Source organism: Salvia miltiorrhiza, chromosome 5, assembly GCF_028751815.1.
Source record: "Salvia miltiorrhiza cultivar Shanhuang (shh) chromosome 5, IMPLAD_Smil_shh, whole genome shotgun sequence".
Lineage (NCBI taxonomy): Eukaryota > Viridiplantae > Streptophyta > Magnoliopsida > Lamiales > Lamiaceae > Salvia > Salvia miltiorrhiza.
Window position 1 is genome coordinate 29,660,810 of NC_080391.1, and position 20,646 is coordinate 29,681,455.

The window sequence follows — 20,646 nt, forward strand, 5'->3', positions numbered from 1 at the left end:
TTTTAATTGAATTTTAAAATACATTAGAGTTTAGGCTTTTAGGGTTTGAGATTTTTTTAGATGCTTTTTTCTTTAATTTTAAACTATTGTTGAATATTTTATTTTTATTTTTTTTAACAAAGTTGAACATTTTATTATTATTAACTTATTTTATATAGTCTCAAAAAAAATATTTTATATATTATGTAATCTTGAATATATTATATTTTTGCATTTCATGCTTTGCTATATAATTTATATCTTTAATATCTATGTATATTTTATACATTATATATTAGATCATTAAGAATAATAAAATACAAATGATAATTTTATTTTTACGTCTTTAACTTGATTATCCTGATGGGCTAGCCCGAAATATGAACATTTAGGATTAGGATTGAAGATTTACAATCCGAAAAAATCTCCAGCCCGATTAGCCCGCACCCAATTAATCCGGAATCCGATAGGGCTAACCTGAAAATTCGATGAGTTGGCCCGATTGATATCCTACAAATTTGAGATTGAGTAATTCATATTAACTATTCCGAAACGTGATAGAAAATCAAATAATACAAAAATGACATCTTTCGCGAAACGTGATTAGTGTGTCAGAAATAAAATGTGTTAACGTCTTTGCCTCTTTTATTTTTTATTTTTTAATTTTTATTTATTTATTTATTTAATTATTTATTTTTTATCTCTCTCTCTCTCTTATATATTGAATATGATATTTTTAGCAAAACAATGTTCAGAAACTGATATTATGTTGTAAAATTTTCCCCGCCTTCCAATAATTGCGGACTTGAGAACCGAACTTAGTCTACCACGCGGCAGCGAGAAAACTGTGAATATCCAGTTTCTCCACCTCTTGATCCTTGTGAAATCGCCCGAGAAACTCGGCCCAAATAGGCCTCACCCGTGGGCAATTCCAGAAAACATGGTCTATATATACATATAGGGAAGGGTTACCATAAAAACACTTCTTAAAAATAAAAATAAAAACGTTTTTCAATATACAAATTTTATGTAGAACACGTGTGAATTCATCCAACAGGGTTACGAATTGTGAAAAATAAACTTTTGCTACCTTTGAAATTTGAACTCAGGACCACGAATTCATCCAACATGATTACGAATCAACCATAGATCTTGATGATCTAAGGGCTGAAAATTATTTATATTTTATATTTTAAGAACTGTTTTTATTTTAGCCCTCCCCTATATATATACATGTATATATATATACATGTAGAGTGGGGCTATAATAAAAACACATCTTTTTGTAAAAACTAAAAACGGCTGAATTCTATGTAGAACCTGTATGAATTAGCTGTGTAACTGTATGAATTGGGAAAGGTCCTGAGTTCGACTGAATTCTATGTAGAACACGTATGAATTTCGCAATTCATACAGTTACACAGCTAATTCATACGTGTTCTACATAGAATTCATACATTTTAGCCGTTTTTAGTTTTTACAAAAAGATGTGTTTTCACCCTAGCCCAACCCTATACATGTATATATATATATATTTACATATATATATATGGTAGCGTTATTCAATAAACTGGCCTTAGACTGTAATATAAGGGTTACGAATTGTGAAAAGGTAGCAAAAATTTATTTTTCACAATTCGTAACCATGTTGGATGAATTCATACGTGTTCTACACAAAATTCGTACATTGAAAAACGTTTTTATTTTTATTTTAAGAAGTGTTTTCACGGTAGCACTTCCCTCTCTCTCTCTCTCTCTCTCTCTCTCTATATATATATATATATATATATATATATATATATATATATATATATTCTAAACTTCAATTGTGAAATACGAACGCGACACACAAAATTGTTTGACAATCCATAAATTTGAAGCGTACAAGAAGCAGAATCCGTGGTCATGGCCGACCAATCTGAAATTTCAACTCTTTGATTTAAAAAGGTTTATTTATAAATGAAATTTGTCAAATGAGATCATCTGTCCCAAAATATAGTGTGTACCACGTGTACCACTCTTTATTTTTTATATTTTTAAATTATTTTTTATTCAATTTTAATTTATTATGCTTTTATATAATATAAAGATAATTAACAAGGGTTCACTCATCTATTTAGGGTTTATAATTTTTTTTTTCATATTTATTTGAATTAATAATAGAATATTTAGATTCATTAATTCAAAGTTAGGGTATATAATTTTTCAAATTTTAATTTTTCAATGATAAATACTAATTATAGTTTATAATATAATAGTAATTTTTATTTTCGTAAAAAATAATTTATAAAACAAAGAAATGAAGAGTGGTACACACAATATTATGGGACAGAGAATCCCATCTGGAAATTTGTAGATGAAAGCCAGCAGTCGTTTGGTTTGAAGAACAAAGCTAGTTAGTAAATTTCATGAACCGTGAACGATGTGAATTTTTTAATTATGAAAAACAAGGAATTTGTTCTGAAAAATAATGAACTAAAAAAATTAATTTTTTGTCTCCATGAAATTTGAACCTAGAATTTATGAAATTCATTTAATAAAGTAATAAATTAACCACAAATTTTCAGGATCGGAAGGCTATATTAATAATTCTTTGTTTATATTTTAAGAATAAATATTCATTTAATTCGATAATATTGCAGCAAATAAAGGTCCAAAACCAAAGTGATGAAGACCGGTGAAGAGAGATTGTTGAGAAGATTGGTAAGAAACGTATTGGGGATCTCCTTGGGGAGTCTGACCGGAGGAGATCCAAAACCAAAGTGATGAAGACTGGTGAAGAGACTGTTGAGCCAGAACTACCAACGGCGGCGCAACCGCGGCGCCGATCGCCACGACTAATCAAAAGTCTTCAATAATATTGCAGTAAATAAATTAAGGTTGGAGTTAGACTAGTCGTCTCTTCTTATCTTTGAATAATTAGCATAATAAACACGAGTTTGGACAAACATGTATGGTATATAGCATACATTTTCACATAGAAATTCCCAAACAACTTCTATAAATAGAAGGCTAACAAACAAGACTAACATCAACAGAACAAATGGCGTCTCCTCATACTCTCACATTCCTCTTCTTAATTTTCACAAACCTCTTACTCTTCGGAGCTTCTTCATCTATAGATCATGGCTACGACGATTTTCTCGAATGCTTAACCGATCAATTCCAACGCTCAAACTCAGCTACTGATATAATCTATACCCCTCAAAATGCAACCTATGCATCTCTTTTACTATCACAAAATCTCCGGCCAGCTTCCAGCTTGTTGGAGAGACCCGACCTCATCGTCACGCCCTTCCACGTGTCCGAAATCCAGGCAGCAATCTACTGCTCCCGGATGCTCGGCCTGCAGATCAGAGTGAAGAGCGGCGGCCATGACTATGAAGGCCTTTCCTACACCTCCGCAGCAACGCCTTTCGTCATCGTGGACATGAGAAACTTCCGATCAGTAACCATCGATGACAAGGAGAAAACTGCAAGGGTGCAGGTGGGTGCAACTCTCGGCCAACTCTACTACACAATCTCCCGGAAAAGCAGGACTCTTGCTTTCCCAGCCGGTGTTTGCCCGACGGTGGGCGTGGGCGGCCACTTCAGCGGCGGAGGATACGGCATGATATCACGCAAGCATTCCATCGCCTCCGATCACATCGTGGACGCCATATTGATCAACGCTGACGGCAAAATCCTGGACAGGAGAAGCATGGGAGAAGATCTGTTTTGGGCCATCCGAGGAGGCGGAGGTACAAGCTTCGGGATTGTTCTGGAATTCAAGGTGACGTTAGTCACTGTTCCAGAAACAGTCACCGTCTTCAACGTGACGCGAACATTGGAAGAAAACGCGACGGAGATAGTCCACAAATGGCAATACATCGCCGATAAGGTCGATGAGAATCTCCTGCTCAGGCTATTTTTGAATCCCGCCAACTCCCCGACGACGGGAAACCGTACAATCTCAGCCTCGTTCACGTCGCTGTACCAGGGACGGACTCGCGATGTTCTGCCGATAATGGAAGAGCATTTTCCGGAGCTGGGATTAACCGAAGAAGATTGCATTGAGATGAGCTGGGTAGAATCCCTTCTCTTCTTCGCAAATATTGAAAATCAAACCCTAGACGTGTTGGTGGATCGGACGCCGCAGGGCGGCTTCGGCTCATCTTACTTCAAAGGGAAATCTGACTATGTTAGCGCTCCAATCCCGGTGGACGGCCTGAGAGAGATATGGAGGTTCCTTCTAGAAGATGAAGGTTCTAGCTTGCAGTTCAGTCCGTATGGAGGAGTCCTTAACACATTCTCCGAATCTGAAACACCGTTCCCTCATCGGAGGGGAAATATATTCATGATCCACTACGGCGTGGGATGGAGCAACCTAAATGAATCGCAAGCACGTATTGACTGGATCAGAGGGCTCTATAGCTTCATGGCGCGCTACGTAACCCAAAATCCGAGAGCTGCTTACTTCAATTACAGAGATCTTGATATTGGGAGGAACAATCAAGGGAACACCAGTTACGATCAGGCTAGTGTTTGGGGCCTCAGCTATTTTAAGAACAATTTCAGAAGATTGGTTCGTGTGAAGACCAAAGTTGATCCGTCAAACTTTTTCAGAAACGAGCAAAGTATTCCAGCGTTGGCGTCGTAGAAAGGACGAGTTGTTCATTGATTTAGTAATTAATAAGGAATTAATAAAAATGACGAATAAAAATGATGTGTGATGAATTTGATTTGCTTATTTATATATATTGGCACATGCCATGCAACTGTAGTACTTTATGGATTCGTTTGTTAGCCATAATAAGAGTGAGATATATATCTATAGCACTCTGCATTGTTTGCTTTAAACATCAAAGCCATTTTTAAATTAGTTGCCTTATCTGTTTGATTCTGTATCATACTTGAGAAGTGTGATAGCGTAACATCTTTTTATATATATATATTACCAAACATGATATTGATATCTAATAAATTAATAAACATTCTAATAAAAAATATCATACATTATCCCAAACCATGTAACAAACGAGCTATAAATATAGGGAGAAGTTCCATAAAGAACTGCAAATAAGTAGAGAACGGAGAACAAATCTAAAAATTTACGAATAATTAGTCTATAATTTCGATGAATAAATCAATGTATCTTATGAATAAAATTTTAGCCTGGGTTCGAATCCTGAGAGGGGCGGGATTTTATATATTTTTACTGTATTTTTACGGAATACATATATTCATTAGTTATGCTGATATATTCGTTAAATTTATAGATTTATTCATTGTTCTCCGTTCTCTACTTATTTGCAGTTCTCTATGACTAAAGATTAGATGCGATTTTTATCTTAAGGTTAATCAAGTAACTAGTATACGCTCATTCGTGCGATGCACAAAGGACATCGAAATTAAGAGGTATTCAGATTAAAAAATTTAAGGAGGTTGGTATATTTTAAATTATAATATCGTTAAATTTTATGAAAAATATTTTAATACACATTCTTCATAAAGTAGGAGATTCAAATATTATATGACAATTTATTCGTATGCATGCCTAGTTTATATATGGATTGGTTATTGTGAAAAACCTATAAGTATTAACGCAAAAAGAAATTATGAAAAACTCATGCAAGTTTAAAACATGAATATAGTGAAAAAATAAAATAAAAACTTGAAATAAAAGAGTAATAAAAATAATTGCAGTCTTGCATAATAAAATGTACATAATTTTCATGATTTCATAAAATATTTTATGCAAATAACAAAAAAGATGAAAAACTAACTTCATTTATAAAATAAGAGAGAGAAAGAGATTAATTTTAAAAAAATTAATTTGAATGTATAAATTTTAAAAAAACCTATTATAAATTAAATTAAAGCTCATGTCATGATATTTAATTTGATATGAGTGTTAAATTTTTTAATTAATTTAAATATATATATATATATATAAATTTTAGGAAAAACAAAAATTCTAAATGTAAAAAAAAAAAAATTAAAGAAAAGAAAACAAAAATTGAAAACTTGCAAAGATAAAGAAAAAGGAAAAAAGAGGGAGAGAGAGAGAGAGAAAGAGTGAGTGATGGGTAGTTGGTTAGAAGTGAGAGAAATTGGTTAAATTTAGAGAAAATGGGAGAGAGAAAATTTAGCGCTAAAAAGTTACCGTTATACTCATCTTTTATATTATATATAGATTTTGATTTTTAATGTAACCGCTTTTAACATAAAAATCAAGTCTAATTTGTTCTTTTTATTAATTATTTCAAGTTAAAGGGAATATGAACAAATCGAACTTTGATTTTTATATTATTTATAAAATTAATGATCCTAATAACAATTTATGAAGTATTAGAATAAAAATAAGTGTCTAAAACAAAAAAGATAATGTTAACGAGGGCTAAACGCGAGTGGTGCTCACATATGGTGCTCACATAAAATATGTAGCATAACATTCCTCTCTCTCTCTCTCTCTCTATATATATATATATATATATATATATATATAAAGGTGACGGTTCAATGGGAAAATATATACTCCCTCCGTCCCACTAAAGTTGGCTACATCGTTTCGGCACGGGAATTAAGGAGTTGTAGATTAGTATTTTAAGTGTGTAGTTAATAAAGTATAAAAGTAATAAAGTAAGAAATAGAAGGTGATAAAGTGAGAGAGAGAATGTAATAAAGTGATAAAGTAGGAGAGATGATGTGATAAAGTATGAGAGAGAAGGTAATAAAGTGATAAAGTAGGAGAGAGAATGTGATAAAGTAGGAGATAGAATGTGATAAATATTTCCATTTTAGGAAAGTGGCCAACTTTAGTGGGACGCCCAAAATGGAAATGTAGCCAACTTTAGTGGGACGGAGGGAGTATTTTGAAAGAAGAGAGAAATTGTTGGAAAATTAATAGAAATATCCTATCATTGTTTTGATGATCCCAAAACACTTAGTTCCTCTTCATTAGACTAGAGTTATTCTGGACTCAAGTATTAGAGTCCATGTTTTTAGCTAAACTAAAAATCGAAGACTGAAGATTGAAGGATTGAAGTTTGAAGACTGAAGAGTCGAAGAACTGAAGTCTGAATATTGAAGTGCCGAAGACTGAAAATCCAAGATTGAAGACTGAAGTTCCAGTCAAAACTGAAGACCAAGACTCAAGATGTGTTTTCTTTGTTGTTTTTGCTCCTTTGTATGTCTTGCCCTGTACCTCGACTGATTTCTCATCAGTTTTTCTTTTAATGAAAAAGAACTTCTTTTTGATCTCAACCTGAAGACAATGACTCTTTGTCCAGGCTCTGATTAATGTTTTTCTGTCTTGTCCTTGTCCTGTTTGAACTGTTGCGTTCTTCTCTCTGAGTACAAGTTTTTGGATCTTTTGTTAAGGGGGAATAATATTCACCCTGTTTAATAATTTGTGCTTTGAGTTTTGTCTTTTTCTTGGTTAGAACTGTTGTGTGGTTTTGGCATCATCAAAAAGGGGAAAATTGTTGGGAACTTAATGAAATATCCTATTCCTTGTTTTGATGATACCAAAATCAATAGGTTTCTTTTGTAATAGACAAGAACTGCTCGAACTCAAGTGTTAGAGTTCTTTTTCTAGTTTAGCTTGCTGTTCTGAAGACTGAAGACTGAAGAATGAAGGACTCAAGACTGAAGACTGAAGTTGCCGACTGAAGTATCAGTCGAAGAATTAGTTTTGACTGATTACTTAATGCGTGCCACGTGGAATCAGCGGACTGATACTAAAGTCAAGTATCGGTTAAACATTCTTCCTCGGACTGAACCTCCAACATTCAAAGGAAGCCACGCACTCCAGAAGTACAGCCACATTAAATGCAGAGATCTCAGGATCATCCTTTCTCTGCAGAGGTCACTCCTCTTTGGTGATTACCTTTTCAGAGATGTCGCATCTCCTGCTCTTCAAGATAGCCGTTCTCACCAAACAAGGAACCTCGAAAATTGAAGCCTCAGCCCAAGTTCAAATTATTCTCTAACAGAAGAAATCTTGAAGACCTTCTCCGCCAACGGATCTATTCAAGACTTCTCCTATAAATAGCGCTCGAGGATCACTTCAATCTTCACCGATTCAACGACATAAGCTGAAACTCTGCCAAAATTGTTTCTCAACAAAAGCCTAGACTCTCCAAAGTTTGAATCGAAGAAGAGAATTCCAAAGCCAAAAATCAGTCACTACTGATTACATAAATTCTCTTAGACCTTAGGCAAACCTCGTTTATCCAAAGCCTAGGTCAAACTAACTATAAAGAACTTGTTCTTTGAAGTTTAGTTGGCAAGTTTTCAAACCTCCCTTCAACCGACTGAATCGAGTGTTTGTGTTGTAAAGGAGTTCAGAAAGACGTTCTGTTTCCGTGAGACCCTAGTGCCCAGTGCGTGCTAGGAGTGAGAAATCCAACAAGGTGTGTTGGTACTGAAGATTGGATCTTCAGTTGTTTCGGTTGTGTGCACTGATGAGCCCAGGTTTGTGCTCTGTTTTTGTGTTTGTTTTAAGTCTAGATCGAGTCTTTTTCCTTGTGTTTGTGTCGTTTGGTCGCCTGGGAGGGCGTAGTTCAATGGCAGGACCAGCTTGTGGGCAAGAGGTGCTCCAGGGGTCGAAAGTGCTGTCACTTCTCGTGAAAGAGGTATGCGCTGGAAGCAAAGGGGATTTGGGGGCAAAACCATCCCTTATGCCCATAAGTACCGCACGAGAGCTGGCAGGCAAAGAGAAGGAAGGCAGGGGAAGAAGACGAAGGCACAACAGGCGGGCGAGGAAGGATTACAAGTGGGAGTCCGAAAAGGGCGGAAGGCGGCAGCTATCCAAAAGAGACCGATAAGGCCAAACCACCGCCTTATCCAAAAGGAAACATATCTTCATGAAAATTAGGTCTGAAAGAGGATAAGCATCTCCATGCTTGCATGGATCCGGCCGCACCTCATGGGCTGGGCCTTTGTTGCCCTAATGACTCCTATAAATACCCGACGAGCTTCAAAAGCCAAGGGTGCTGAAATTCCGTTCTGTTGTGCAGTGTTTGAGAAGTGAAGCTAGCCCAGGCTGTGGCATAATCTAGTTCTTTTCTGTTCATGTTTTGCACGGCACTTTTGGCCGTAGGTACTTCTATTTTCATTTAAGTAATTTCAATTCCAGTTATGTTTTCCTTTACATCTTTTGCTTGTGTTATTTACGTTATGGTTGGCTAAATTTTATATTCTGATTTGGGCAAGATGATCTAAGCATGAACGAATAAACTCGAGAGGTCTAATTTGGGCATAACAACTATATGAGCATATTTCCGATACACTAGGTTTGATTCCAAAAAGGTTGTAACAACTTGGTTAATTAATTGATCACTAGTTAACTAGGAAGTTCTGACCACAAGTAATAATTTGGGCATAAGGCGAGTTGCCATCGACCTCCGAAATAGTACAACTGGTGTTGGAGCCGTGACTGCTGTGAAATATCGGCGTAAGAGTTAAGTGGGTCTATCTAGTTCTTAAAGCATTCTGGGCAAAGCACAAGTAGCGATAGGCCATCGCAGAGAGCGTGGATGTTGCCCGGGGTAGTTGATTTCCATTAGCTGACCCTTCTAAGGGATCATAGACTGAAAGGATAGATTGGGCAAGGGGTTTGTTGTGTGCGTGACGAGTGACAATAGGGGCACAACAATTCTTATGCCTATAACCACTGGTATGCGAGTATAGTGATTTATCTTTGCACCGATGATCGAGTGTTAGTTCATGTTTAGTGATTCGAACTCAAGTCAAAATTGTTTTGTTATTTGATTTATCTACTTTGTTATTTCAGTTTAGGTTGGAAACCCGTTCTGCCCATAACCACGTTTTGGTCAGAACACTGCAAGATACAAAACCCTTTTAGTGACACCCTTGCAGGAGAAGTTACTGCTCAGTTCCCTGTGGATTCGACTCTGGACTTACCACTAGCTAATCTAGTTGTGGGCACAGGATATTTTATTTGCATAAAGCTCAAACGACAGCTTCGTCAAATTGGCACCGTTGCCGGGGAACTGAGAGCGCTAGTAATTTCTTTTGTATTTTTTTGTGTGAGTTTTGCCTTAACGTTTGTGTATGCGTCGTACCAGGAGTGTAGGTAACGAAGATCTTTTGTTTAACGAGGAGATCGAGAGACTTATACGACGGAACAACGGTGACAGGCGCAGGGCAGAGCAAGAAGCACGGGCAAGAGAAAGGCAATTAGAAGCAGAGAGAGAGATGGCAGAAAATCCGGAAGGACAGAATGACAACAACAACAACAACAGGACCCTTCGAGACATGATGTTCCCAAGCAACCTGAATCTCAGGCCGTCAACAATAGTGTTACCCGAGATCACTGGAAATTGGGAGTTGAAGCATACACTAATCCAAATTTTGCCCAAGTACAGTGATATGCCCAAAGAGGACCCTCAAAGGCATCTACAAGACTTTGAGATGGCGTGTGGAACAGTGCGCACTGCAAGTCAAGCCCTTGGCGAGTACATCCGACTCCTCACTTTCCCATTCTCTCTATTAGAGGGAGCGAGGGAATGGTTGTACGATTTGCCCGAAGGAAGCATTCGGACCTGGCAAGAGCTGTAGAGCAAGTTTTTGGAGCGATACTTCCCAGCCGCCCGAATCCAGAATTTGAGGACTCGAATAAGTAACATCAAAATGGGGACGGGAGAAATCCTCTATGAATACTGGGGAAGGTTCAAACAGATGTTGGCCAAATGTCCACAACACCAAATACCGGATCATGATCTTATTCGGTATTTCGTGGGAGGACTCCGAAGGCAAGATAGGCAATGGTTACACGCTGCATGTGGAGGATCGATCCTAAACAAATTCGCAGCGGAGGCTTTCAAGCTCATAGCCGATATGGCCGAGGAATCAAGAGATGAGGAAGGGACTATAGTCAGAACTACTCCAGTGCCGGCCCCTTCTGCCCAAGACGACAAGTTGGACAAACTGTGCAACATGTTTGAGAAATTCATGACAAACCAAGGAACACCAAATCAAGGGATTCCCAACATTCGGAAACCTGTGAAGGCATGCCAGCTTTGAATGGCAAATTCACATGCAACCGATGAATGTCCACAACTTTTCTAAGATGAAGAGCTTAATGCTATTGGGCAACAGCCAGGAGGAAATAATGGAGGGCAAAACCAGAAACCTTTTGAGCCCTACAGGCAGCAGTACAACAATCAAGGATGGAGGCAACATGAGAACCTTAGGTACGACAACAACAACTTTTTGGGGCCAAACCAAGGGCAGACGAGTAACCCACCACAATACTCGCAACAACCTCAACAGGCAAGAGGATCCTCCCTATCAGAGCTCGTGCATCAAATGGCCCAACAAAAAGTGAAGTTCCAGCAAGAATGCAGAATGTGAACTCTCAACTATCGCATCTTGCCCAAGCAGTCGCCAGACTTGAAAGCAAACAAGGGGAACTCCCATCCCAAGTGGAGGTAAAGAAGGTGAATGCCATGACGCTCAGAGGAGGAAAGGAGTTGCCCGAAGTTGATAAAAAGAAAAGTCAAGAAAAGCTGGAGATCAACGAGCAAGTCGGAATGGGATCAGCAGATGAGGAAGAATTTGCCCGAGAGAAAGAGGCAAAGCGAAAGGCGACAGGGAAGGGAAAAGAGAAATCATGCCAGACTGAGCCCATAATCCCCTTTCCAGGCAGAATGGCCAAGGAACAAGAGAAGGAAGAATTAACCGAACTGGTTAAAATCTTCAAAAAGGTGGAGGTCAATATGCCTCTTTTGGTCGCACTACGCTCTATACCCAGATGTGCAAAATTTCTCAAGGAACTCTGCACTCGGAAGGTCAAATACACTGATGATGCGAAATTTCAAGTGGGAGAGTCCGTATCCGCGGTTTTACAACGAGATATGCCCATAAAATGTGGGGATCCTGACATGTTCTACATTCCATGTGTAATAGGAACCATGAAGATGGAGAAGGCAATGCTCGACTTAGGGGCGTCCATCAATATTATGCCCTTATCCATGTACCAGGACCTGGAGATAGGACCGCTGAAGCCCACCCGTGTGGTAATCCAACTGGCAGATCGATCAAATGTCTACCCAGAGGGAATATTGGAAGACGTTCTGGTCAAAGTGGAGGAACTCATCTTTCCAGCGGACTTTTACATTCTCGACATGGGGAAGTCAAAAGCACGAGATCCGGTCATGCTTTTGGGCAGACCGTTTCTAAAGACTGCCAGGACTCGCATTGATTGTGATACGGGCAAGCTAACATATCAGTTTGAAGGGGAAACGGTGACCTTCGACATATACAATGCCATGAAACATCCAGCCGATACAGAGATGCATGGTGAAAAGTGTCGACATGATCGAGAAGGTTGTTGAGGAGGTTTTGCCCAGAACAGCATTCAAGGAGCCATATGACACTATAATCCAGAATGGCATAACCGAGGAGGACTTGCAAGAGGAGCATTTGCAAGAGGCGGTGAAGATACTTGATGCGTGGAGCGAAGGGGTCAACCACACAGAGGCGCTGAAAATCCCCACCCTGAAGGAAGAAGACCGACTTGTTCCATCAATCCAGAGGGCACCCAAGCTCGAGCTGAAGTCTTTGCCCAAACACCTCAAGTATATCTTCCTGGGCGAGGATGACACTTTGCCCGTAATCATCAATTCAGAGTTGACACTTGAAGACGAGAACAAAGTCAAGATGACTTTAGGGAAGTACAAGGAAGCAATTGGATGGACCCTAGCCGACATTAAGGGCATAAGTCCTACATTAAGGGTATATCTTCCTGGGCGAGGATGACACTTTCAAGTAATTTATGTGTTGATTTTTGGTGAATTTTGCAGATATTCATGCTTGCAAGGGAGTAGTATAAAAAAATGAATGTTTTGACTTATCGAACCTACATATATCTTCTCCTGCTGCATTAAGATGCTGGCCTCTAAAGTTTCATTTGCTTTTGTATGCGTCATTTTCTAATATAACTTTTGAGGCAGTAGTAAAGCACCCGGATTACCTATTTATGACATGTGCACTTGATTATGATTCATATATTATTCTTTTTTCTCAATAAGCATGCAAAATTTGGTTGGAATTGTTAGTCTGTTATATGGCATCCAATGACACATGCATGAAAAGTTGTGAGCTAGTTCATGGCCTGGTGAAATTATATATCTTGAAATGCTATGATTGTAAATTAAAATATCATGTCAATTCAGGCAAATGATGTTCGAAAAATGAATGAGACAAGATGTGTGCACAAAGATCATGTTTCTGCAGTGTAAGTCTCAACTACTAATATCTTATAAATCCTAAATTTTGAGGTTCTGATTTAGTATTCAGTTCAAACATTTTGCTTTACTAATTTTTGATGGCTCATACTCAGAATGGATATTGATTATTCACCAACTGGCCGTGAGTTTGTAACTAGATCTTATGATAGAACTGTAAGAAATCTGTTTCTCATGTTTATTATTTGTTGAATCATTATGTTTTCTTTCTAAGTCACATCTTTTGATGTCCATAATGCATTCGTAGGTCAGAATCTTCCAATATAATAGTGGTCACAACCGAGAAATATATCATACTAAGAGAATGCAGAGGTCAATTGAAATTTAGAACTATTAATGTTTCAATCGTTCTTAATTCTTATACAATGATGTGTTTCTCTTGCAATACTCTATTGTGAATTGTGAACTACTGTTACTCTATCTATGATTAGGTTCTTTAGATAAGAAATTAACTCAATTAGATTAGTGGCTAGGATTTATGCTTCTTGCTTCTGACCACGTCAGACATGATTTCCTTTTGCTCTTATGCATACTTTTTTGATCTATAGGGTCTTTTGTGTGAAGTTCAGGAACGACGGAACTTTGTATTCGACTTTGGAAGGCCAAAGCGTCCGAGCAACTGGGAGTTGTATGAATCTCTCCCTTTCAACTAATGATATTTCCTTTTTTGTTTCTGGACAATATATATTCTCAAAATTCTTTACTTGACATGCAGAGATTGGTTTCTGATTTATTATCAAATTTCTTCTAATCTGGAGAGAAAGAGATAGGAGAAAAAACATTAAGGTATGTATGTAGGTGTTGAAAAAATAATTATATTGAGATAAGAAGAATTAACAGTTAGATTTGATAGTGAGGAGCTGATGGAAAATTCTATCATTTTAACATGTATTTTTATTGAGATTAAACTTTTAATTAGGTCAAGAAACTAAGGTATTTACTTTTGTGTGTGCATTGTGAGAAATTTCTTGTAGCGTGTTGTCTGAAATTTCTTGTAGTGTGGTACAACTACTTGAATAAGAAGTAAATAATTTATTGGATCTGTTGCATTATCATAAAAAAGTGCATATACATATAGTTTATTGAGAATGTTATTGGCTTGAATTTTTGCAGACATTATAATGAATGGTAGTTTGGAAGCAAAGGGAAGAAAGAAAAAGTTGAGGCTCGAACAACACTGCATCTTTGGAACTTGATTTTGAATTTCTTATTAGATTTTGAAAAATTATTAGATTTATAGTTGAAACTTGATGCAAGATATTCTAGATGATTTTAATGAATGTTGATGATAATTGATTGTGTAATTTTGTATTTGTTGTTTAATATTTTTAGTACTAATTTTATTTTATTAAAAAATTGCTTTTGTATGGGATACAAAATATATCTAAAAATATTTTTTTAAATCCCCAAATAACCTACAAAACTGGTTATTAACCGGTGTCTATTAGTACAAAAGACACCGTTAAAAATGATGCTGATAGAAACCAGTTAAAAATCGGTGTCTTACATACCTACAAAACCGGTTATTAACCTGTTTCTATCAGCGTCATTTTTTGGACCACTACGAAACTGGTGCTTTAGAGCATCCGCAACGCTCTACTCGATGGCTTACCCGAGTAGAGCATTGCCATCGTGTAGGGGCGTTGCGGGGGGGGGGGTGTGCTCGAGCATTACTCGAGTGCTCGTGTAGCACTCGAGCGGCGCGTGCTGCGCACGCGCCTCAATTAAAAAAATAAAATAAATTCCAACGGCTTTTTTAACGTCAATTTTGATTTTTTTTTCCAACGGCTCTTTAGCCATTTGGCCCCTTTTTTTTATTTTTTATTTTATATTTTTTATTTCTCTTCTTTTCTCTCTATAAATAATACTTCTCCCTCCCTCATTCATCACAACTCACTCCTTCCTCCAATTTTTCTTGCAAAATATCATCTTTGTTCTTCCAAAAATGTCGTCACCCGAACATGATTCTTCGCCCTATTCCGACGAAGTAGCTGAAAGGTTCATGGAGTTGGTAGAGTTGCAGAAACAAGTGCTTCAATCATACTGCTCTCCACCGGCGCCAGAGCCGACGCGTGTCAAACGTCCCCGATCATACGTCCACCGTGATCGTGAAGAGGCCCATGTATGTCTTATGCAAGACTACTTCATCGACAATCCAACGTACGACCCTACTTTTTTCCAGCGTCGTTTTCGCATGCAGAAGGAGCTGTTCTTGCGCATCGTTGAGGCTGTTCAAGGTGAAGATATTTTATTCCATATGAGCACTGATGCAATCGGTCGAGACTCTCTTTCTCCTTTACAAAAATGCACGTCGGCTATCCGCCAATTAGCCACCGGGGTTAGTGCGGATGTTTTCGATGAGTATCTCAAAGTGGCCGACTCAACCGACCGTGTATGCCTCAAGAAGTTCTGCAAGGCGGTCATCCGGGCTTTTGGAGCCTATTACCTGCGCCGTCCAACGCCAACTGACGTCCAACGCCTCCTTCATATGCACGAGGCGCGACACGGTTTTTCCGGGATGCTCGGGAGCTTAGACTGCATGCATTAGGCGTGGAAGAACTGCCCAAAGGAGTGGCACGGCGCCTACACACGCGGAGATCAGGGTGTAGAAACCCGCTCTTTTATCAGTATTTTAATTACAGTATTGTGTGTTTATTTACCTATCTGCCAGTAATTGAAGTTTTATGTTTTCTATTATGTTTCTGAATTTATGAATCTTGGTGACAAAGTCACTTAGCTAACGGTATGTTTTATTTATTTTCGCGCGTTTAAAGACCGCGATGAGAATCTTGAGTTGATGAATGATTAATCTGAGTTATAACCAACTTAGCAAAGTTGTGTTATTTATTAATCGAGATGAAGTTTATTTCATATTGTTACTTAGTCGTGAATTATTTCCGACTCTAAGGATAATTAAATCTACGGATTTAATTTATGTATTAGAACAACGAGCAAATTAAATCTACGAATTTAATTTAATTGTTAGTTACGATATTGCAAGACACGGAGCCAGTATTTTTTTTAAATAAAAGGACGACCAACACTGAAGGATTTATTTAATCACACCCTTTTAATCCCTCACACTCCACCCAATCAAGAAAGAAGAGTAAAGCAAAGGAGTCCCCTTGGGATGGCCTAGTGGTTGGGGTGGTTGCCTGTTGTCCAAGAGGTCACAGGTTCGAGTACTCTCGGCCACAATAACCACTAGGTGGGGTGTGTGTGTGATTTGTATTATTTATAATGTAATTTCATAAAAAAAAAAAAGAGTAAAGCAAAGGAAAAGGAGAAGGGACGTGTGCTGTGGCAGCAGCGCCCTCTCAACTTCCACGCCAGCGCTGCCCAACCACAGCCAAGTAGACTAGGCTGTCCCTGCAGCCCTACACAGCAGCAGCGCCCCCTCAACTTCCACGCCAGCTGCAGCTCCTCCCATTGGGCAGCAGCCGAAGAGCCACACTCCACCTCCACGCCTGCCGAGCTCAGCACAACAGCAGCAGCAGCGCCCCCTCGACTTCCACGCCAGCGCTGCCCAACCAGCCAAGTCCACGCCAGCGCTGCCCAACCAGCCAAGTCCACGCTAGCGCTGCCCAATCAGCCAAGTCCACGCCAGCGCTGCCCAACCACAGCCGAGTAGACTAGGCTGTCTTTGCAGCCACCCTACGCCTTGCCCCCTTTAGCATACTCAAGTGCGCACCACCTAGCTCCCAGTATAAATCCCCCCCCTTCGACCCTTGAGCGCCCTTCCTCATTTCAGCCCTCAAGCTTTCAGCAGCAACAGCAAGAAATTCATCCCTCTCGACGCCGTGCACGGAGACGAGTAGAGCGAAGGTCAGCGCTGCCCACGTACAAGGTAAGACACGACCTTTTTCCTCCCTTCGCCGTATTCCCTTCCATTTGTTTTCAAGCCTAAGAACATAGCTTTCTTTCCAGTTTGAACCTCGACGATCGAAGAAGCGAGGAACCATCGTGCTTGTCCGACCAAAGCGCGCGACAACAGGTAACTCTCGACCTCTGTCACTACTCTTTCAGCATGAAACACACGCTCATAGAAGCATGATAGGTCACTTTTCCGGTAGAACCCACGGAAGGATTTATGACGAGAACCTTAGGCTTTAAACGTAGATGAACTTGAACAAGCACATCATGCTCACATAGGTAGAATAGTAAGATCTGTGTTTTACACGAAGAAACCCGTGAGTGTTGCACCGAATCGATGAGTGGGAGCAGAGCTGAAAGGCCGAGCAGAGCTGAAAGGCCGAGCTGAGCTGAGATGCCGAGCAGAGCTGAAATGCCGAGCAGAGCTGAAATGCCGAGCAGAGCTGAAAGGCCGAGCAGAGCTAAAATGCCGAGCAGAGCTGAGATGCCGAGCAGAGCTGAAATGCCGAGCAGAGCTGAAATGCCGAGCAGAGCTGAAATACCGAGCAGAGCTGAAATGCCGAGCAGAGCTGAAATGCCGAGCAGAGCTGAGATGCCGAGCAGAGCTGAGATGCCGAGCAGAGCTAAAATGCCGAGCAGAGCTGAAATGCCGAGCAGAGCTGAAATGCCGAGCAGAGCTGAGATGCCGTGCAGAGCTGAAATGCCGAGCAGAGCTGAAATGCCGAGCAGAGCTGTTTTTAGAGGCCAGAGCTGACCTAGAAGCCAGAGCTGACTTCCAAAGAGCAGAGAGAGAGAGAAAGAGAGAAGAACTTTGGGTGTTTGAATCGTTATACTTCTTTTCCCCTTGCTTACACGAAGGGAGTTTCTAATTTCTTAAAATGGCCGTTTAGAACACCCTAATGAAAACAAATCAATATAGTAATCACTAGATCTCACGAGACGAAACCTAGTTGGTTTAATTGCTTTAATACAAGGACTAGAGATAAGATTTCCCTTAGTATCACCTTAGTCTAATAAACAGAATATGAGCCATGCATAATTACATTACGCATCCTCATTTATGTTAGTTTTTCCACGGTCTAAGACCTTGCGTTATTCTTTTCAATTAAGGTTGAACGCAAAGAGTTTAAGGCTTAGACGTGAGTCACCACTACCAGGTGAGGCTTTCTTACGAAAACTAAAACCATATTATAGAATTGTTACAATTTTATGCTTAAGATTTTTGAATGATATTGTCAATGCCTAAATGCTTTATGTTTTGTTGTTAATTACCTATCTGATGCTAATCGAATTCGGATTCTGGATGGGACCGCAAATCCCTTCGGAATTAGTGTACACCCTTGTGATCGTGAGTCATCTAGCGGGTTGGCCGATCACAGTGTCCGTAGAGGGAGGCCTACCTCTCGGCACGAGTTCCTGATATGGTGATTAATGATGTTAAAATACTTGCCCGGGTTATTTATGAAAGAAATGACATTTTGGTAAATACGAGTCTTTAAAGGAAAACCCTCGTATCTTACTACTGTTAAAAAGGCTTGACAATAAAATGTATGTATGTATGTATATTTCGGCATGTGTCCACTAAGTACCTTCGTACTTAGCCCTGCATGTATTTCTAAATGTGCAGGTTGAGCGATGATCGGGAATGTGGTGTGCAAGCGGAGCTTTTGTCGAGCTAGGACGAGTACATCAGAGCAGGGTATATGTCTTCATACATATGCCCGAGTTGTTGTTATTCCGCTGCATACACTGATTTGCTAGTTATCATGATATTCGTCAAATAATAATGTACTATTCAACAATGTCCTCATATACCCGTTTGGGTAATGTTATGTTTCCCCTTTGACCTCCATCAATATCTGTTGTTCTTAAATCGTTGTCTTATATAATGTTGAGTCATCAAAAGGTTAGATATGCCCCTTTCTAATCCCGCTCCTAAATCCCCTCCCCTTTCGTCGCGATTTCCCCGAACTCGCTATCCTTAGCGGGCGCGGCCGCAACAGAGTGGTATCAGAGCAACCTTCTTCTGCTCTGATCACTAGTCATTCTTTCTAAGTCGAGTCTAGATTAAGTAAGTCAACATGCTCATGAACTAGTCGACAAAAGCTTGGCACTACATCTCGACACGCTCAACCGACATTTGTTTATGGTAAGTACTTTCAAGTTTTAGTTGATTTCTTGAAATGCGTGAAACATGAATAAGTATGATTGTTGTTTGAATCACGAGAACTTAGAACTCTTAAGATAGATATATACTCACTTCACGATGGAACATAGAATAGTACATCATCACCACATGATAAGCTTTAAGATCAGTAGACGACAACACTAGAACTTTTTGATTGTCAAAGTCTGGACCTCTTTAATACAAGTTATGATTTTGTGCTTAAGAATTTGATTTAGATCACCCCTATGACAGGTACCTGAAAGCTAGATTTAGATGATGTTGTGATGTCTAGATTTTACGAGTTATGATCTTCGAATCGATTTTTGATGACCCAGTATAGACGTTTAGAACCTTACCGATTTAAGTGGCATGCCGCGTTTTACTGTGAGTTGACGATAGATTTTTTCCTTTCTTTCGTTAGATGGCGAGAACTGTCTACACACGACGACGACCTTTACCCTCGTGGGCTAGTCCAGAGGAAGTCGAGCGGTCCTACCGCACTTATGCCCCATGTCACGGGGATAACCTCGGGCAGTTCCTCGCCGGTTTCCATCGACATTGGGTCGAGGCGAGTGTGTACGGTGTGTCAAGGTACGACGGCATACAGAGATTGATCCTGCTGTTACCCTCTGAGTGGCAGGGATGGGCTAAACAGATTTCAGCCTACTATATCTTCCCACGGGAGAATTACCACGACCTAGTGGGAGACTTCCCTAGCTTCGTAGCGGAGCTTCAGGTCTGCTTCACCTTGTGGGGCAGCGCCCCTCTAGGGCCCTATGTTCTCCCAGGAGACTACGTGCAGGTAGGGACGCCTCTGCCCGCTGAGATACTCGCCGATGCACCTGAGCCCCAGGTGGCCTTGCCACAAGACCCTCCACCGCGTACCTCAGTTCTAGGGCGCCGTGGTAGACACGACGACGAGGCAGGACCCTCTCGTCCAAGAGCTCGTAGAGATTTCCCGTCACCTCCCGACTCAACTCTCCGGGAAATTACTCCACCACCACCACTGATGTCCACGGCAGAAGCGCGACTCACAGCCGCAATGGCCAACGCTGACAGGGCCATGGCCAACACAAGAGAGTTCCTAGATAGAGGCAAGGCCCCTATGTAGGAGGAGGATACGGCACCATGTGGCGCGACGAGGAGGATTATTCACCCTAGGCTGTCGCCACCTCCAGCCCCGACTGGGCCTCGTGCCACGGCTAGGATCCGCACCGGGAATGACCCAATTCGCGAAATTGCGGACGACATCTTCCGCACGGCCCAGATCATACGAGAGACGGGCGAGGGTCAGGGAGAGACCCCGTTGCCCAACAAGGATGAGGAGGAGGACCCAGAAGAAGACCCCGAGGAGGACCCGCTTATCTACCT

At 40.0% G+C, this 20,646-nt stretch overlaps 3 protein-coding genes across 4 annotated transcripts; all 3 read left to right on the forward strand.

Annotated features, from left to right (window-relative positions):
* The first annotated feature begins 2,972 nt into the window (after positions 1 to 2,972).
* On the forward strand, positions 2,973 to 4,795 carry LOC131026385 (berberine bridge enzyme-like 18). The gene has a single exon (XM_057956252.1). It carries the CDS (start codon positions 3,023 to 3,025, stop codon positions 4,616 to 4,618), a length of 1,596 nt encoding a protein of 531 aa, XP_057812235.1. The 5' UTR covers positions 2,973 to 3,022; the 3' UTR covers positions 4,619 to 4,795.
* Positions 4,796 to 11,435: 6,640 nt separating this feature from the next.
* On the forward strand, positions 11,436 to 12,815 carry LOC131025777 (uncharacterized). Its single transcript, XM_057955562.1, has 3 exons — positions 11,436 to 12,233; positions 12,280 to 12,723; positions 12,792 to 12,815. Exons 1-3 carry the CDS (start codon positions 11,436 to 11,438, stop codon positions 12,813 to 12,815), a joined length of 1,266 nt encoding a protein of 421 aa, XP_057811545.1.
* A 358-nt stretch (positions 12,816 to 13,173) lies between these two features.
* Positions 13,174 to 14,578, forward strand: LOC131026403 (uncharacterized). 2 transcript variants are annotated; one of them, XM_057956281.1, is made up of 5 exons: positions 13,174 to 13,225; positions 13,331 to 13,391; positions 13,483 to 13,547; positions 13,784 to 13,863; positions 13,951 to 14,578. In XM_057956281.1, coding segments are annotated over exons 1-5 (252 nt in total). In that variant the 5' UTR covers positions 13,174 to 13,181; the 3' UTR covers positions 13,953 to 14,578. The 2 variants fall into 2 exon arrangements, with proteins under 2 accessions (XP_057812264.1, XP_057812265.1); XM_057956282.1 differs by lacking the exon at positions 13,483 to 13,547.
* Positions 14,579 to 20,646: the final 6,068 nt, after the last annotated feature.